General features: G+C 45.2%; 1 protein-coding gene across 1 annotated transcript in view; it reads left to right on the top strand.

Moving 5' to 3' along the window:
* The first annotated feature begins 12,023 nt into the window (after positions 1–12,023).
* RAB8B (RAB8B, member RAS oncogene family) overlaps positions 12,024–18,703 on the top strand; it is a 46,915-nt gene continuing 40,235 nt past the window's right edge. The window contains exon 1 of the mRNA XM_032765455.2: positions 12,024–12,208. Within this exon, the coding sequence (XP_032621346.1) occupies positions 12,085–12,208 (124 nt within the window). The 5' untranslated portion in view covers positions 12,024–12,084. The remainder of the gene's footprint in view (positions 12,209–18,703) is intronic.

Genomic DNA, 18,703 nt, shown 5'->3' with positions numbered 1-18,703 from the left:
GCTGCATGGGGCTTCTAGCTGGAGCTGTGAAATTGACTAGAATATCAATTTCACAGCTGGAAATTGAGTGATATTCACAGCAAACTCTCCTGGTGAGAACATGCACCACTGGCAGAAGGAGGGTAGTGTGGGCACCAGCAGACGATTAAATTACTGCTGTGGCTGTAGCAGATTGGCCTAAATTAAGTCAACCTAATTTTATACTGTAGACAAATCCCTCGAAAGAAATGCTTATTGACTGATCATTAAAATGACTTCACAATAATACTTTAATTTCTAATGGTTTGTTTAGAAGAGGGAAATTTATACAGGTGTAACTAGATTGATGTTACAGGCAGATTTCCACACTGTAGATCTAAGTTCAATTAATACTTAAGTTCTTCTTCGAGTGATTGCTCATGTCCATTCCACAATAGGTGTGCGTGCTCACCATGTGCACCGGTGCCGGAAGCTTTTCCCCTACCAGTACCCGTAGCGGAACACCCCAGCGACCCCTGGAGTAGCGCCACCATGGCGTGGTGTAAGGGATGCTGCGCGCTTCCCCCACCCTCAGTTCCTTCTTGCTACCAGTGACGGTGCTTCAGAACTGCTGTGCTCCAGCTCTGCTCTGTGGCTTTCCCTGATTGGACTGTCATTTAGTTCTGTAGATAGTTAGTATCTATAGTTTAAAAAAAAAAAAAGTATAGATAGTAAAGTAGAAGAACCGCGCCCGGGTTGGGGCATGCCCTGTGCCCCAGGCTTTAAGTCGTGCGATACTTGTAAATGGCCTATGCCCATAAGCGACCTCACACTAGCTGTTTACACTGTCTTGGGGAAACTCACATCAGTGACCGCTGCAAAATTTGCTGATCATTTAAGCCTCAGACCAAGAAGGAGTAGGATATACAGCTCCGAGCTATATTGATGGAGTTAGCCTTCACTCCGACACCACAATGCCACTCCGAGTTGGCATTGAGCTCTATAGCATTGATGCACAGCAGCCCAGCGGTACCTTCCACCCGCCAGCACTGCTCCCCATCCATGGGATACTCTAAGAAGATCTCCGTCAAGGCACCAGGGCTAGGCTAGGGATGAGACTAGACCCACGCTGGGCAGCTCTCGATCCCCCTCAGCCTCGCGGCCTCTGACTCAGGTAGAACGGATAGCCCAGCCCACTCTGAGCCAACTTCCCAAGATGCCAGTGGCCACACATGGGTGCCCTCCACGCTGGTGGCCCTGCAGGCAGCTCAAGATGTAATGTCTCTCCTGGTACTGGCTGCACTGACCCCAGCAGCTCCCTAGTCCAGAGGCAAGCCCACCACATGGGCAGTACCAGTCGCAGAAAGGTTCCCGAAGCCGCTCTTTGCCGAGTGACCACCTGCTTGCAGCCTACACCGGTCTCCGTCAACCCCCACCCGATTGTCTGGCTGAGTGCTGAGCAACAAGGAATTGAGGCACCGCTCCACATCTAGAAAGCGCAGGCCTCTAGGTCAGAGCATGCCGCACTAGGACTGGGTCCAACAGCACTGGAGGTCACTAACTCCCAGAAGCTACCATAGCCCCTCACGGTACTGATGTCAACTCCGCTCATGCTCTTCACTCCGGTCAAGGTCCAGCACAGCACCACTCCCACAGCCCCAGGCGTAGATCGCCAGCAATGGGCCACCGCAGATCCACCTGATGGAGCCATTCACGGAGCAGCCGTTACAGATGGCACTCCCACTCCTCTACACTGGACTTATGGTCTCGAGCCCAGCACCATTCATGACGCCACTAGTCGTCCTCATCCTGGGATAGCGGTCGTTCGTATGCCAACCTAGCCTCCCCTTGAAGCCGGCAGTCAGCGGTCCACACGAGTCTGGCAGGGCAGCCTGACCCGCTGGTGCTGCAGCAAGTGCAATGGCACCAGGCTCCTTGGCCAGCGCCCTTGTACCAGTGGACCCCATGGGCCCCTTCTGGAGTGGTCATGACTGATCTCGGACCAGTGGATCCTCAACACCATCTCCCAGAGCTAAACCCTCCAATTTCTCTCTACTCCACCTTCCCTCCTCATTCCTCTTCAGGGACCCGTCTCATGAGAGCCTACTCGAGCAAAAGGTCAGGCGGCTCCTGCACCTGGAAGCGGTGGAGGTGGTGCCTGCGGAGTTCAGGTACAAAGGATACTACTTCCACTATTTCCTTATCCTGAAGGCCAAAGGGGGCCTCAGGCCCATTCTGGACCTGCAAGGCCTAAACCAGTACATGGTAAAACTCAAGTTCTGCATAGTCTCCCTGACCTCCATTATTCCCTCCCTGGATCCCAGAGACTGGTATGCTGCCCTCGATCTCCAGAACGTGTACTTCCACATTCACATATTTGAGGGCCACAGGCGTTTCCTCCACTTTGGGGTAGGACAGGAACATTACCAGTTCACCATACTCCCGTTTGGCCTCTTGACAGCACCCAGAGTCTTCACAAAGTGTATATCTGTGGTGGCAGCCTATCTCAGACGTCGGGGGGTCCAGATCTTCCCCTACCTCGACAACTGGATGGTCAAAGGCAGCTCCAGCCAGGTCTCAGGTACAGGACCACATAACACTCCTCCTGTCCAAATATACCACACTGGGGCTGCTGGTAAACAACATCAAATCCATGTTGGTACTGGTTCAACAAATAGAGTTAATTGACGCGATTCTCAATGTGACATCAGCCAGAGCTTCCCTCCTCCTGCTGGACAGGTTTGAAACCTTGAGGGATCTCATAAGGGCAATCATGAGGTTCCCTGTGACAACTGCCATGGCATGCCTCCAACTCCTGGGTCACATGGCAAAATGCATGTACGTATGCCATGCCAGGCTCAGAATGCGGTCCCTTCAGCTCTGGCTGACCTTGATGTTCTCCCAGTCCAGAGACAGGTTGGACAAAGTTCTCACTGTGCCTGAATCCGTACTAGCCTCCCTCCTTGGTGGACCTCCCCAGACAACATGCTCCAAGGGGTCCCGTTCAGGAGCGGCTTCCCCACCATAGAATTGGTGTCCAATGCATCGGACTTGAGGTGGGGAGCCTAGGTGGGAGACCTTCATACCCAAGGCCAGTGGTCCGCACAGGAACTAGACCTGCACATAATTTCAAAGAACTTCAAGCAGTCCGTCTGGCTTGTGTGGCCTTCCACTTGTGCCTTATGGGCAGGGTGGTCAGAGTTCTCACAGACAACACGGCCTTGATGTTCTACATGAACAGGCAAGGCAGGGCCTGCTCCACAGCCCTCTACCAGGAAGCCCTCTGGCTATGGGATTTCTGCCCACAATATCACTCACATTATCAACTTGGAAGCCCAGCACTTACTGGGCATCCGGAACTCTCGAGCGGATCGCCTGAGCCAGGACTTCTCCTCCCAGCATGAGTGGTCGCTCCATCCAGAGGTGGCTCACGTGATCTTCCGAATGTGGGGCACTCCCCAAGTGGACCTCTTCACAATCAGGCAGAACCGCCAGTGCCCCCGGTTCTGCTCTAGGAGAGGCCTGGGCAAAGACGCGATTTTCAGTGCCTTCCTTCTGTTCTGGTTGGGTCAGCTGCTATATGCCTTTCCCCCAGTTCCATTGATCAGCAGGGTCCTGGAAAAAATCAAGACGGACAAGGTTTGCGTCCTCATGATTGCCCAGGCATTGCCCAGACAACATTGGTACAGGACTCTTACAACCCTGTCCATTGCCTGCCCGTGGCCACTGCCAACCCGCCCAGACCTTCTCTCTCAGGACCAAGGTCGCCTCCTCCACCCCAACCTTGCAGCCCTCCACCTCATGGCGTGGCTGTTCAATGGTTACACTGAGAGGAATGGACCTGCCCGAAGGGTGTATGATGAGTCCTACTGGAAAGCAGGAGGCCCTCCACGCATCAGGCTTACCTGGCAAAATGGTCAAGGTTCCAGGGGCGACTCCAGGCACCAGCACGCCAAGCGTATGCCTGGGGCGGCAAGCCATGGGAAGTGCTTTGCTGGTCCCCGCGAGGGCGGAATGCAGGTTGCCTTTGGTGGCATGCCTGCGGAGGGTCTGCTGGTGCCAGGTCCCGAGGCTTCAGCAGACCTCCTGCAGGCTGCCACCAAATCCATGGGACCAGGGACCTCTTGCAGGCAAGCCGCCGAAGGCAGCCTGCCTGCCGTACTTGGGGCGGCAAAATACCTAGAGCGGTCCCTGCAAGGTTCTCTCGATGGGCTGCCAATCGCAGCGTCTCACCAGTGGCTGCCACACTCCAGTTAATACTGGATAACCTCCTTCATCTCCGAGCCCAAGGCCTAACACACTCATTCATCAAGGTGCATCTGGCAGCCGTATCGGCCTTTCACTCGCCTGTGCAAGGCCACACAGTATTTTCTCACACCATGACCGGTCGATTCCTTAAGGCAGTGGTCCCCAACGCGGTGCCCGTGGGCACCATGGCACCCGCCGGGGGATTTTTGTGCCCCCACCTAGTGCCCAGCAGGGCAGAGAAGCCGCAGCCCCACGCCTGCCAGGGACAGAGAACTCCGGGGCTGCAGGCGCCGATATTCTCTGTCCCTGGCAGGCGCGGGGCTGTGGCTTCTCTCCAGCTTCTCCAAGGCTGCAGGCACAGTTCTCTGTCCCTGGCAGGGCCACGGCTTCGAAGCCAGAGAGAAACCGTGGCCCTGCGCCTGCCGGGGACAGAGAACTCTGGGGCTGCAGGCTGCGGGTGCTGGTGTTCTCTGTCCCTGACAGGCGCAGGGCTCACCTAGTGCCCAGCATGGGAGAGAAGCGGCTTCTCTCTGGCGTCTCCAGGGCTGCAGGCTGCGGGCGCCGGTGTTCTCTGTCCCTGGCAGGTGCTAGGCTCCGGCTTCTCTCTGGCGTCAAAGCCAGAGAGAAGCCGTGGCCCCACCCCTGCCGGGGACAGAGAACTCTGGGGCTGCAGACTGTGGACACCACTGTTCTCGGTCCCCGGCAGGCATGGGGCCGCGGATTAAGCTGGAGAGCAACCGCGGCCCCGCCGGCTGCAGGCTTCATTCTGTATTAAAGTAGAATAATAAATATATTTGGACCAGCAGTTCAACAATGTTTTACTTTCTTTAAATAAATAAGATGAAAACTTTATGATATTTCTTTTGTAAAAACTCCTTAATTTTTCTTACAGATAGATAAAAAAGAGCAAATTCACATGGTAAGGTGAAAGAGTCATTGTCGAATAATTTAATTAATATCTTTTACATGTAAAATTACCCTTTTTATCTTATGGATTCATATATTATGTAATATTAAATATGATTTTTTTGTATTATTTAATGTAAACATACAAAATAAGCCTTGAAAAATTGTTGGTGTCTGCCACACTCTTCTGAAAACATGAATGTACTACTGGCCTCAAAAAGGTTGGAGACCACTTCCTTAAGGGCTTGGATTGCCTCTTTCCTTGTGTTTGGCCCTGTTCCACAGGTGGCCCTGAACTTGGTTCTGGCCAGGCTGACAGGACCTCTGTTTGAGCTGCTTGCCACATGCTTATGGTCCCATCTTTCTTGTGGCAATCATGTCTGCTAGGAGGATCTTGGAGCTCCAGAGTCACTAGTGGTGCTTCCACACAGGTACTGCTAGGGGAAAAACTTCCAGCACCAGTTCACGTGCCGAGCACGCACGCCTACTGTGGAATAGACATAAGCAACACATCTTGAAGAACACCAGTTACTGAAAAGGTAACTGTTTTTTCACTTAAATGGCATGTTTGATCTGGAGATTCTGCTGGCCTGGGGTCTTATCTGTATTATAAGTGGAAGTACTTGAAGAAAAATCTGGTTTTAGATTGATTTTAAGTGGACTCTTAAATGGATTTTAACTTGTCATATTGATTTAGCTTAAATTGACAAGGAAATTTTAAGCAGTTTTAAAATTATTTGAGTGTCCAGGCAAAGTTAGCATTGATTTAACTGAATTGATTTAGTAGCACACCAAAGATAGCACTGGTTTAACTAAACTGATTCAGTAGCACCCACCCACACATGCAATTTGTAGCAATTTATCTTCTGAGGGAGGGATAGCTCAGTGGTTTGAGCATTGGTCTGCTTCAACACAGCATTGTGAGTTCAATCCTTGAAGGGGCCACTTAGGGATCAGGACAAAAAAATTGGTCCTGCTAGTGAAAGTAGGGGACTGGACTTGATAACCTCAAGGTCCCTTTCAGTTCTAGGAGATTGGTATATCTCCAGTTTTTTTCTATAAGATTCAAAGTAATGCTTTTCCTTCTTGGGGTATGGGCAGATTGAAACATGCGTATTTAATTAACTTTGCATTGCATTACTAAATGAGTGCATGTAACACCTTCCTAGATAGAGTTCTCTTAACATGCATATGAAAAGAGTTCACAGTTGCCCATACTTTGTGTAATGAAGAGCACGTCTCTGCTTAAAGACCAAAAAATTAAGAATACAGATAAATCCATTTGCAAGTAACAGCAAGCCTTACAGAAGGCACTGTCACAAGGCCTAGAATGAACCCAGAAGCACCTAGATGCAATGCAGGACCTGCTTACTACAACTGAGAAAAAAATGGCAGATTGTTTTGAAGTAATAATAGATGTTACAATTTCAGGTGATGGCTACCAACTGGTTTTAACTCATAATAGCATCTTCCCAAACCAGTCATTCTTAACTGCAGAATACTACATTTAGTTAGTAGAGTCCCAAAGCTGGAGAACAAAGCTCATAATGATGTGCAGTTAGAAGGTGTTCGTGGAAGGTTGAGCACTTCTGGGACCTGTGGATTCCACAAGTGTTTAAAATGACAGCATCTAGAAGGGTCCAAGAGCTACCCATGTATTTCAAACCATTCTGTTGGTGTTTGAAATCTTATAGTCTTACAACAAAGAATTAAAAGTGCCCAGAATTTCTGACCCCTTGAGCAAAAGATCTTGATTTTCTGAGTTTTGCCACTACTGAACAAGTTCTGCATTCAGTGGGCCTAGTGGTTTTGTATCCAGTCAGGCTTTCCCTTGAACAAAGAGGAAAGAGATTTTTGAAAATTGGGAAGTGATGGTATTTGCCAACCAAGACAGTAGAAATAGGAATGAAAGTGGAATTAGATGCACTCTCATAAGGATTTCAGATAATTTGAGTATGTGCAGACCAGTTACAAACATTTTGTATTTTTCCTCTGTACATAAAATCGTTTGTTTAGATTTTATATTTGTGACATTTTATATGATATAAAGGACTATTTTGCTATGCACATCTTTCATGCCTTTCATCCAAGGATCCCCACCCCAGTGCTTTGCAAACCATCTGTACTTCATTAAATCTTACAACAGTTCTTTGAGGAAGGTAAGGGTTACATATGTATTACTTCATCCCTGATGAGTTGTTGCGATCTCTTGGGTGGGATTTAGCAGCTGTTTAACAGTACAAAAAGATATGGGTTAACTTAAAACTATTTATAATCAGATGATATGACCAGGGAAATTTAGTTTAAAGTTGAAATTGACTAGGGTTAATATATGGTTTGGGGTTTAAGAAAGACTGCATTACCATTCCTTCAACATACAAATCAGCACTACAGACAATCTTTTATATTTTGTTCCTGTGGAAGTGTAACTCTTTAGATGCTCATAATATTAACTTTCTTCTACCTCCCACCATCCCTAAAAACAAAACAAAAAGACCCTGTAGTCCCCCATTAGTAGATAGAAATATATCTGTCAAACAGAAATAAAATTTTCTGTCATTGCTCACATTTGTCTAGCATGTGACTCACAACTTTTTTTTTTAAATGTAATGCTATAGCAAAGCTTGGGTTTGAAAGAGTGAAATTTTTACAGGGCAAACGTCATGGTAGTTGTTAAGGCCTAACAGCCTTAAGAGCTTTGTGAAGTTTACAGTTTGTACAGTTGCAGTTTTTACATACTAAACAAAGGCAGGAAAAAATGTAAATATCAGGTAGTTTTCACGTCTTGTTTTTAAGGTAATTTTTAAGTTGGTGGTTAAATAAACATCTGTCTTGCAAGTCTAGCAAACTGGCACTTTTCCCATTCAGAACTGAGTACAATATTGCAAAGCACCACAATAATTAAAGAATGAAGTAATTTGCATTATTTTTCTATAAAACTACTCTTGAGTAGCAGATGGTGAACACAAACGTGTTGCTCCAGAGACATATGAAAACCTGTCTGTTCCATAAAAGCCTCAGTGACTCTCTTCATTGCTTGAACTAAGCTGATGTGGTAATCTTTAAAAAGGCCCTAATTAGGCTATGTAGCCACTCAGGCCTCAGAAAATAAAATAAATGGAAAATGTTTCAGTGATTAGTTTTTCATTAGTAGTTTCCCCTAATCTGATGGTTCATGCTAGTCTGAAATAATTAACCTATTCGATTTTATTGCTTCAGTGCCAGATTAGGCTGTCACAATTTATAATCTTAAATCTTGTAATAAATAGCCTAAGAGCCCATCTTAATAACACACACATAGCCCACTATCGATGTAGAAAGAAACAAACTAAGCAACCATATTCCAGAATTTCAGTTTGAACAATACTGAGCATTACAAGTGTGAAAAAAATCTTGTATTGCTCCATTGTCTTGGCTCTGCAGATGATATCCTGATCTCCCTGAGGTGTTCGTCAGCTGAACAGACTGAGATTTCTGCTCCATTTGTTGACATGATACCCAGTTGTGGAGGTCATAAAATGTTAAATCCTAATATAGTAAACCAAAGATTAGTTCCAAGTTCTTGTTGAAACAGACTTCCAACTTGTAGAGAATTTGAAACCAGATTTGACATTGGATTTGTGTTCATAGTTTGTAACTAGTACATCTTGCTCCCATGTCAGGAATCTTACCATGCTTAAACCTTTTTTTAACAAGAAAGGTTTGGAATCATGCTGATTGCATTTGTTTCTTCAATACCTCTTCTTAATGTATTTCATTGTTTGGGGCAGCTTCTGATTATATTTTATCCAAATGCAGCAGTCCATATTTTTGTAGGTGACCAATTAATAGAATGCTTTGGCCCTGTTTTAAGACCCCTACGTTGGTTCCCCCATCAAATAATGGTTTAATTTCAAAGTGATTATGATGTTTGATGCACATCTATGTATGACTGGACCCCATGCATCTCAAGTTATTTACTTAGTTCAAAGTCAGCAGGTAACATAGCTTGTCCTAATGTACATCTGTGAGAAAGGACCTTTAGAAACTATGGGCCAGGTCCTAGCCCTGTAATCCTGGTGCAGTTGGGACACTTGTCACACATCTTGGCCCTAGACTACCTGTTAGGGAGGGTTTTCCCCATCCTCTCCCCCACATTTCTGGAACCCCTCCTCTTGAGGACTTGAGAATCTGTATACGATGAAGGGTCATGGTTGAACATCATCTCCACAATCTCCACCAGTACTGTGGAAGGCCTACTCAGAGGTTAGTACAGATTAACTATTGAGCAGAATATCCTTTAAGAAGGGTACCAGGCACCACTGCTTTGTCAGCAGGGCTCCACTGGAGCCACAGTTACAGGAAAGTGAGGGAGAGCTCATACGGGATTGGAAGGGAAACCTGGAGTCTTTAAGGTCAGACTCTTCCCCTCCAGTTAAGGGGGCAATCCTTAACTGAATAATTTGGAGCAAATTGTCCCAAAACCATTTCCTGTAGGATTTCCCATGGGAGAGAACAATCTGTCCCAGTGATTTACAATTGTACAACTCCCTCTTTCTGTTCATAGGGCTCACTTTGTTACAACTTTTGAAACTAAATTAAAGCAGCAGTTCTTTCCTATTGCTGTCAGTTGTTTTTATAGTTTTGTTTATTTTGATAGAACCCTGTGACATCCTGTGAAGGACACTTTAGAAGTGTATAATTATGCTGACTCACTCCAGAACATTACAGGTAGCAAATGAAAGAAGAAAATACTGACATATTAACGGTACTTAAAAGACTTTGGGGAAAAAAATCTATGTTACAATTCTTATGTCACTTTACATAAATATATGACCAATTAAGGTGGCTAAGTGAAACATTTACTGCCAAAATTAAATCAGCTTTCACCAGATCTCTTTTTGCACCTCAAAATTTTATGTGCATATAACCGAAGTATTATGTCCTTATTTATTTGTGGATATAGCTTCTATAACTTGAACATCTAAATACCTGATTATGCCCACAAATTTAATTTAGATATTTAGATTTCCAAGTGGCAGAAATTGTGCATGCAAAATTGACCCTAGTACCTCACAGGATGAAGCCGTATGATCCCAGGTGGCAGCCAATTATCCAAGTCTCATTAAACCCTGAGTTCTTGTGTCTCCATGTACAAACCTCATATCCCTGGGAAGTGTAATCAGAGCACTTACATAAAAAAAACAAAGGTTAGTATGTTGACAAGTCATCATGCTTACCAATAATATCAGAGATATATAGGTATTGAAAGAACTGATAAACCCCATGTTCTTGGTGCGCATTTTTTATACTGTACATGTTGGTATCTTTATGGGATGCCTCAGCTCAGAAGTGAAACTTCTACTCTGCAGTTCCTGGGTTTCTAATTTTTTTCTAAATTTTAATGTTTATGAAAGATAATACACACCCAAAACACTGATATGTGCCTGAAACCTTTGCATCACCTTAAAAACAATTTTTGTGGAGGATTGTTCTATACAGATAAACACAAATATCTGGTGCAGTACTTTTTAAAGTTTACATACAGGCCATTGGTGAAACATTGCTATACACAAATATATCCACAGCTATTTAAAACAGTATTGTTGTGCATTGTAGGGTTTACAAGCAGTTAGTGTAATGTTTGTATACATAGGAACTCTAGGTACATAGCAGTTATTCAGGTGCTCAGATACCAGAGTGATGACTGTGTTATAAAAATAAAATTAGATAATTGATGTAGAATTGCTAGGAGAGTCTGTATGGATGTAATTTTTCATGCTCAAACCAAATAGACTTTATAGAAGGAAGCCATGGGTTCTATAAGTAAGTGTAGGTATCTAAATGTATTTACCCAAACCACAAAGTCTGCAGTTGGCTCACTTCTGCCACTGGATGCAAAAAAAGCCTTTCATATGATGAAATGGACACATCTGTTTGCAGTACTCCATCACATGGTATTAAAAGATGCATTAGTTAAAAATAAGCTTGATAGTAACTGAAAGTCACTGCCACCTCACAGATGTTTTGTGTCAATGTGAAATGTATGCTGATCCCTGTCCTGGGTCTAGTGCTAAGGGATCCATATTACCAGGAAAATCTAGTAGGGAGATTAAGGCTTGAATTGTCATGGAGGGTGATCTCTCCATTTTTTAGGTAGTTCCATGGACACGTTTGCAGCACAAGGCCACAATCACAATCTCTGATACTACACGTATTCTGAAAAGAGAGGGATAGCTTGTGACTTCACATCTACCAAACCATGAACGTCCACCACGGCTAATGCCACTGACATAAAATTATTTGAGGTGTTGGTAACATTACACTCAAGGGAAGGGCAGATGCGGGTGGAGCAGGGCAGAAACCCCCATGTTCACCATTTCTAACACTTCCCCTGATGGCAGTGGAGCAGGCCGGCAGTGACAGCCTCTGAAATGAATCCCTCTGGGGGCGGGAAGGAGGGAGAGAGTAAGTTTTCAAGCAAGGTCGTCTGGCAACTAGGTAACATTCATTACAACTAATTCAGTTAACGAGTTAGGCGATCTTAAATTGCAGGGCTCTTTCCCTGCCCCAGAGCCACTCAGCTCAGCACACCCAGGCTCCTTACATCACCGGGGCCTTACCCCAGCACCCCCGGCCGCAAGGCGCCTCATTGCAGCAGTGCCTGCCCTCCTCCTCCCCGTAAAGTGAGTGAGTTTTCACACTACACAGCCCTTCCGGCCCCAGAGCCCCTGCCCAGGCAGCCCCCGTTCTCCTGCTCCAGCATAAGCGCCACTGCTCCGCTTTCCGGAAATGAGTCTGGGGCAGCCTTTGCTGCGGAGACTACATAGCCCATCAGCCCCGTGCGCACTTCCGGCGCGCAGTGATTAGCCTCGGGGCGTTGGCGGGGGTGATTGGATGTCGGCTTTGTCGCGTCAGTGTTGTGGGCGGGGAGTGGCGGTGGAGTTTCCCCCTCCCCAGCTCCCGGTAAACCAGAGCCTGGGCTGAGCGAAGATGGCGAAGACCTACGACTATCTTTTCAAGCTGCTGTTGATCGGTGACTCGGGCGTGGGCAAGACCTGCCTGCTGTTCCGCTTCAGCGAGGACGCCTTCAACACCACTTTCATCTCCACCATCGGTGAGGGGCTGGGCGGGAAACGGAGCCACGGGCTGCCACGGGCTGCCCCGGAACCCCCCGATCACTTCCCTTGAGGAGCCGGGCCGGGCGGGGGGAGCCGGGAGGGGAAAGGGGCACGGGCTGCCTTGCCATCACCCGTCGTGAGAGGCTGGGCTGGGGAGAGGAGCCCAACCGCGGAGAGCTGGGACGGGGCTGCCACCCTTCACCCTTGTCCTCTTCTTCCTGGTGAGGGGCTTCGCGGGATGGCGGGGGAACCGGAGCGGCAAGAGAGGGCACTTGGCTGCCCGAATGCCGCCTGCCCCCGTTACCGCTGTGGGGGCTGGGCAGAGAGAGTCGAGTGGGAGGGGAAGCGGCCCGGGTTTTCCCTCTTGGCGCTGGTTCCCCGCGAGGACAGGCGGGTTCGTGCTGGCCCGGCCGTCGGGCTGGCTGTCACGGAGCGAGCGAGTGCCCGTGAGGTGGGTCTCCGCCTCGCTCGGAGCTAGTCAAGTGCGGGGGAAGCCGGGTTCTTCTGCCCTCAGGGGGGTCGGGGGAGATATGCCTGCCAGGGGCACTTCCTCTGGCCCCGTGGAGCCTTCTGGTCGGGCCGTCCCCTCTCCACGGCATCCCTGGCTCGCCTGGCTGTGGCCGCGGGGCGCTCTGCCCGTCGGCGGGAGGGAGTGAAACTTCCCCTCCCTAGTCCCCCTTTCTTGGCTCCCAGCTGCTCAGCACCTTCTCGGGCGCCTCTTCGTAGCTGGCTCTAAGCTGCGGTTCGCATTATCTCTGGCGAAGTGCATTACTGCGGGCTGCGTTGCTCATCTCCGGCTGCGGCTTCGAGATCGCTATGTGCATTTCCCTCTTTTTAGCAACTTGACAAGTCATTAGGGAGGTGCCCTTTGCTGAGCTCTCAGCCCAAACCTTGTAGCAGTGACTGGCAATTTGCTCAAAACATTGAACTTTGCTTGCTTCGTTGTTAAATCAGGAAAATAAGACCTAGGAGCCCCAGTCATTGATCAGGACTCCTGTGTTTGTGCAGCACCTAGCACAATGAACAAAAACTCCCCATACCCCTAAGGAGTTAAATTCTGAGGACAGATTCTGGGCTCCCTAAATGGAGTGGAGACCATAATGGATAAATATAAACTATCATAGTTCAGTCTTGCAGGAAACCCTATAGGTACACCTTCTTTCCCCTCTCAAAACAGTTTCTCTGACACTTACAGTCCTAACTCTTTCTTCAATCTGATCATCCAGTTTTGAATGTAAAATGTTTTCATGTGACTTGAAAAATGACCAACTGTTGACAGTTGTACAAACTCCCTGGACCATCTTGGTCTCCCAGTAAAAGAAATCACTTTAATGGGTTAGGATGTTTTAGAAATGCTCTTTAAAATATTGACCGAAGACTGTACTGAATACAAAATCCAGAACATGACACTAATCGATTTGGGGGAGGCCTCTTCTAGGCTTGTTCAGGAGCTGTCCTCATAACTGTTGCTTGCTAAATTCTTTGATGTGCATATGCAAGTTATCAGGAAATGGAAGAGAACTTAAACTGGGTATTGTTCAAGTTGTATTAAAAAAACCAAAAACCCAAGCTGCTTGATTGCACGGAGTAAACAACAAAGAATCCTGTGGCACCTTATAAACTAACAGACGTTTTGGAGCATGAGCTTTCGTGTATGTGACGAAGTGGGTATTCACCCACGAAAGCTCATGCTCCAAAACATCTGTTAGTCTATAAGGTGCCGCAGGATTCTTTGCTGCTTTTACAGATCCAGACTAACACGGCTACCCTCTGATACTGGAGTAAACAACATTAGCAATTAGTAGTCACAGTTGAAGGCGAGTTGATTTTATTAGTTATGGGCAATATTAATAATTGTCTTAGACTTTAGTTCCATAAAAGTAGAGTACATATGAATGTGTATATTGAGTTTCTGAGATTTGGAGTGGCTTTTCTTATGATTAAAGTTACTGTTTTTTATGTAGTAAAGAAAACTTCTCAAGGCAGTATATTCCTTTTTTGTTTTTTTTAAAGCAGATACTTTTACAACAGTAGTGTCCTAAAAACTACTGAGCTATGCATGACTTAATTATCTAATACAACAGACTCTTATGTTGAACATTGACTGTCAGTTTTAAATTGAGCAAAGGGAATTTTTATGAGACCGTTACTGTATTAGATGTAAATATGTTGTTACTGAAATATCAGGCTTATGTCACAATCCTCCAAACACTTAAATTCATGCTTAACTTTATTCATGTAAGTAGTCTGATACTACTTGCATGATGAAAGCAAAGATATGCATGATATCTTTACAACTGAAGACTAAATCTTTATGCACATTGCTAGTGCTTGGCAAGATGAAATCCATGCTCATCTGAAAGATTACAACTTTTTATTTAATGGAGACATAAGTAAAGGTGATCTGGAGTGGAGAAACAAAGTTTGTGCTCCTTGTGTTTTGTGAATAAAGACAACCTGAAATGTTTTCTACTCTAATGATTCATGTTTTGTTATCCTGGAGACTTGACGTACTGCTGGTGTTATGAGATGCTGGCTATGCAGGAAGTGTATCCTGACTAAGATAGGAAGTATTTTTGAGTTACGACTCAAAAATATTTTTGAGTTACGACTAATTAACTACTATTTGCGAGAAAAGATGTCTCTTTTAAAGATTAGAACTCTACCCTTCAGTTAAGGACTGAGAGCAGATAGTCCACATCAGAGTCCCAAGAAATCTCCAGGGAAGACCTAGACTTTATTTTTATTTTTTTAGGGAAGGGGGTTTAAAACAAAGCAGAAAGGTTAGATATTTTTTAAATTCTTTGTGAGGAAGGAAGAATATTCCTTATTTCTTCTGCAGCCATCTTCAGAATGTAATCTCAACAATTCTGTTTACCAATAACAGTTTGATTAGTAAAAGCAGCAAAGAGTCCTATGGCACCTTATAGACTATCAGACATATTGGAGCATGAGCTTTTGTGGGTGAATACCCGCTTCGTCGGATGGCTTTTCTGAAGGTTTTTTTCATTGTATATTCAGTTGAATAAGAAGTTTTGGTCATAGAAATGTTATTAACAAGCAGCATACTCACCTCCAAAAAACCCATGCACAGGTTAGACACTGAACGTATTTCTGTGTTTATAATTACAGAAAGAACTGGATTAAGTAAATTGAGCTGCATTCAGAATTCTCTCTCTCAACCTTTCCTGGTTATACTTCATGGCCTTCTGCTTAGTTCCTTAAAGCTTAAGTGCAATTTCATTGGTCTGCTTTGGATTTTAAAGATACTTTGTATATATGACACTACTTTTCTCTATCTTCCCTACATCAGCTTAATGTGTTCTTTCCCTCCCTGTTTTTTATTTTGTGTTTTTAAAAGGATACTAACTTTAAGTCTCATCAATTTGACAGTTACGGGTAGTTTTAAGATCTGCCTCGACTCCCCAGTTGATTGGGCTTTTACAATCTCATTCTCCTGTTTTTTGTAATTGTTTCCTCCCCTGTTGGTTTATGGAAGACCTTACAGAGGGAAACTGAGTTACCCTAGGGGAAACTGATTATGCAAAGTGCTGACAAATGCCCAAACAGAAAGACTGCACAAAATGAAACATTCTCTAATCTCAATTGTAGGTCAGTGTTCTAACACCTGGGTGTACGCCGTGTGGCTTTTGCTTGTTTGTTTGTTTAGAACAGCAGTGGGCAACCTGCAGGCCACATGCAGCCCATCAGGGTAAGCTGCTGGCAGGCTGCCAGACCGTTTGTTTGCATAGCCGCCCACAGCTCCCAATGGCCACGGTTTGCCATTCCCAGCCAATGGGAGCTGCAGGGAAGCAGTGTGGGCCTGGCCACTGCTTCCCGCAGCTCTCATTGGCCGGGAATGGCGAGCCATGGCCATTGAGAGCTGTGGGCGACTGTGCAAATGTAAACAAATGGTCTGGCGGCCCGCCAGCAGCTTACCATGATGGGTTGTAGGTTGCCCACCAATGGTTGAGAACAATGTCCAGACTTATACATAAATGGATGGTATCTTCTTAAAAGCTTGCTGTCTGATCTAACTTAATCAGTTCTACCGTGCTAAATAACTCGTCGTACATGTAGTGCTGGCCATCCTGAAGGCTCTTGAGTGCAGTGTATAATAAATTGCATTATTTCTCCCATGATTAAAATGCAGCTATTTCAAGGGTGGAACAACACAATGCTGTTTCTAAATGGGAGTAAATTGGGTAAAATGTAGCTTCAGGAATTGAAGCTGTCAGAATACTGGCTTCACATGACCTCCAAAAGATGGTATCTCCAACAACATGGTGTCCCCTAGTATCCATGTTGTGCATGGAATCTTCCATAATTTCGAGCACCATCTAATACTACTTGGTGGCACCCTTAGGAGAAATGGGATATGTCTACACTTTGAGCTGGGGTGTGAGACATAGTTGTGCTGGTTCTCATCAGAATGTAGCTGCTATCTGCCCAGCAAGCTGAGAATCACACACACACCCCTCCTGCTTTGAGAGTAGACATACCCTTACTTAGTCTCTGTTCAAGTATTGAGCTGGAGCTGACTTAATTTTTGAGATCTGACATATCTTGTCTTTTTATTTGTATGAATTAGCCTTATGCTAGTCCCCATTTGAGAGGGGGTGGGCAGAAGAGGATTTGGTGAGGTGTTTTGTGTGTGGGTTTTTGGTTTTGACTGCATTGTGTTACTCTTTAAATTTTTCTTTTCAGCCTCAGATCCATTCCTAGCTATGGAATTCTGCCTTCTCTGTGTCATAGCAGCTTAGGCCTGCCTAATACTGTTGCAAGACATTTCTCTGGTTGCTCCTACTGTTTCCCAATCACGACTTGCATTGTCACTTAGCAATTTCAGTCACCACAGCATTGGAAGTTATTCGGTCGGATTTTTTTTTTTTTTAAGTAGCTGAGAAGAAGGTGGGGAATGTGGTAATCTGTCGATTTCATTTCTACCAGTTGTAGAATTGAATCACCCCTGAAGTTATATGCTTGTGTCCTTACTGTCGTAGTATGGGCCTTTCAAGACTGAAGGTGCTCTGTTGATGTGCCCAACCCTTGGTTTTATGGATTCCTCTCTTTCTCCTGCCCACATTGGTGATGGGGATGGGAGGAGGGGAATATACCTCATGCTGAATACAGGTGTTTGCCTGGATGCTTGCAACTAGTGCCCCTGATTTCTTGCCCCCCCCTTTTTCTTTCCCCAACTACAATTGTGTTCATGCTGTCTCTTTACTTAGCTACCTTTTTGTCTTTCTACCTCTTAGAAAGAGGTCCCTTTTCCTCAGTTACTCTAATCATTAGTAGGGCTCCACTCTTCACATCTTAAAAACTTTTTCCTGCAGGGGAAACTCATTGCTAACATGAACTTGTCACTACTACTTCCTTGAGTGGAAACTCTTGCTTTCATACAGAACTAAAACGGAAGTAAAACTCAGTCAAATAAATTGAGCCAGTTTGCTCAGCCCAACAAGTCAATATAAAAACTTTAAATTCCTGTCAAAACTGATAAAAGATAATTTATCCAAAATATAGAGTATGTAGTTTGCTGGTCCTATCAATTACTGATTCTGAAGTCTAGGCCCTAAAGTGCATACAGTCCTGTTAGATAATTTACTTGTGCACAGTATTGAATGACAGTCTACTAGTCTGCAATTCTCTACCTTGCTGTTTGAGTAGTGCTGGCCAGCAGAACGGGATCCATTTTATTTAGAGTTAGAAAGCTTATTCTTCAGATTTCTCTGGGTTCCTTTCACTCTTTTGTATGACTGGATTTCCATGAGAATAGTAGGTCATGTTTCTCTTGTTTAATAGTGATTACTGATTGCAAAATAAAGGTTATCTTTTTATCCAAGATATCATCAACATGTGGCAAAAAATCATCCAGAGTGTACTGTATCTGATGGTTAGAACCAATGGCCTCACTTTTTTTTCTTGGGCTTCATTCTTCAAAAATGGGGCCATCCAGAAAAAAAATTAAGCGCATGTATGCTGACTTTAGCTTGTCAGATTAGTTTAATCCAAAGTATACAAAACTATCCACTTCTCCCTAGAATGAAACTTCAGCCCCTGTAATAGCCTTTAATAGAAACTATTTCAACACATTTTATTGTTAAATTATACCAGACTGAGTACAAGTACAAGTTAGTGAGGCAGAGTTATGTAAAAAGAGAGTGAATTGTCATAGGCCAAAAAGAGGGAGTGTTGAAGCTTTAATGAAGAGGAAAATTTCGGTTGGGCTATTCTTGATGGCAGGAGCTATAGATGGAAAGTTCATTGCTGGTGAGATGGTGGAAAGAGACAGTGATGGAGGAACAGAGAATTAATATTTAGGAGTGAGTTGGTGTCAAGAACTTGTCTTCCCTTTAAAATTTGGGTTTTTGAAATGAAGAAGACACTGAGGCCACATCTACACTACGGGATAATATCGAATTAGCTAAAATCGGTTTCTTAAAACTGATATTATAAAGTCGAGTGTGCGCGTCCACACTAGGCACGTT

This window comes from Chelonoidis abingdonii, chromosome 9 (genome assembly GCF_003597395.2).
Source record: "Chelonoidis abingdonii isolate Lonesome George chromosome 9, CheloAbing_2.0, whole genome shotgun sequence".
NCBI lineage: Eukaryota > Metazoa > Chordata > Testudines > Testudinidae > Chelonoidis > Chelonoidis abingdonii.
Note: the sequence above shows the minus strand (reverse complement) of the source record. Positions and strands in the feature narration are given on the sequence as shown.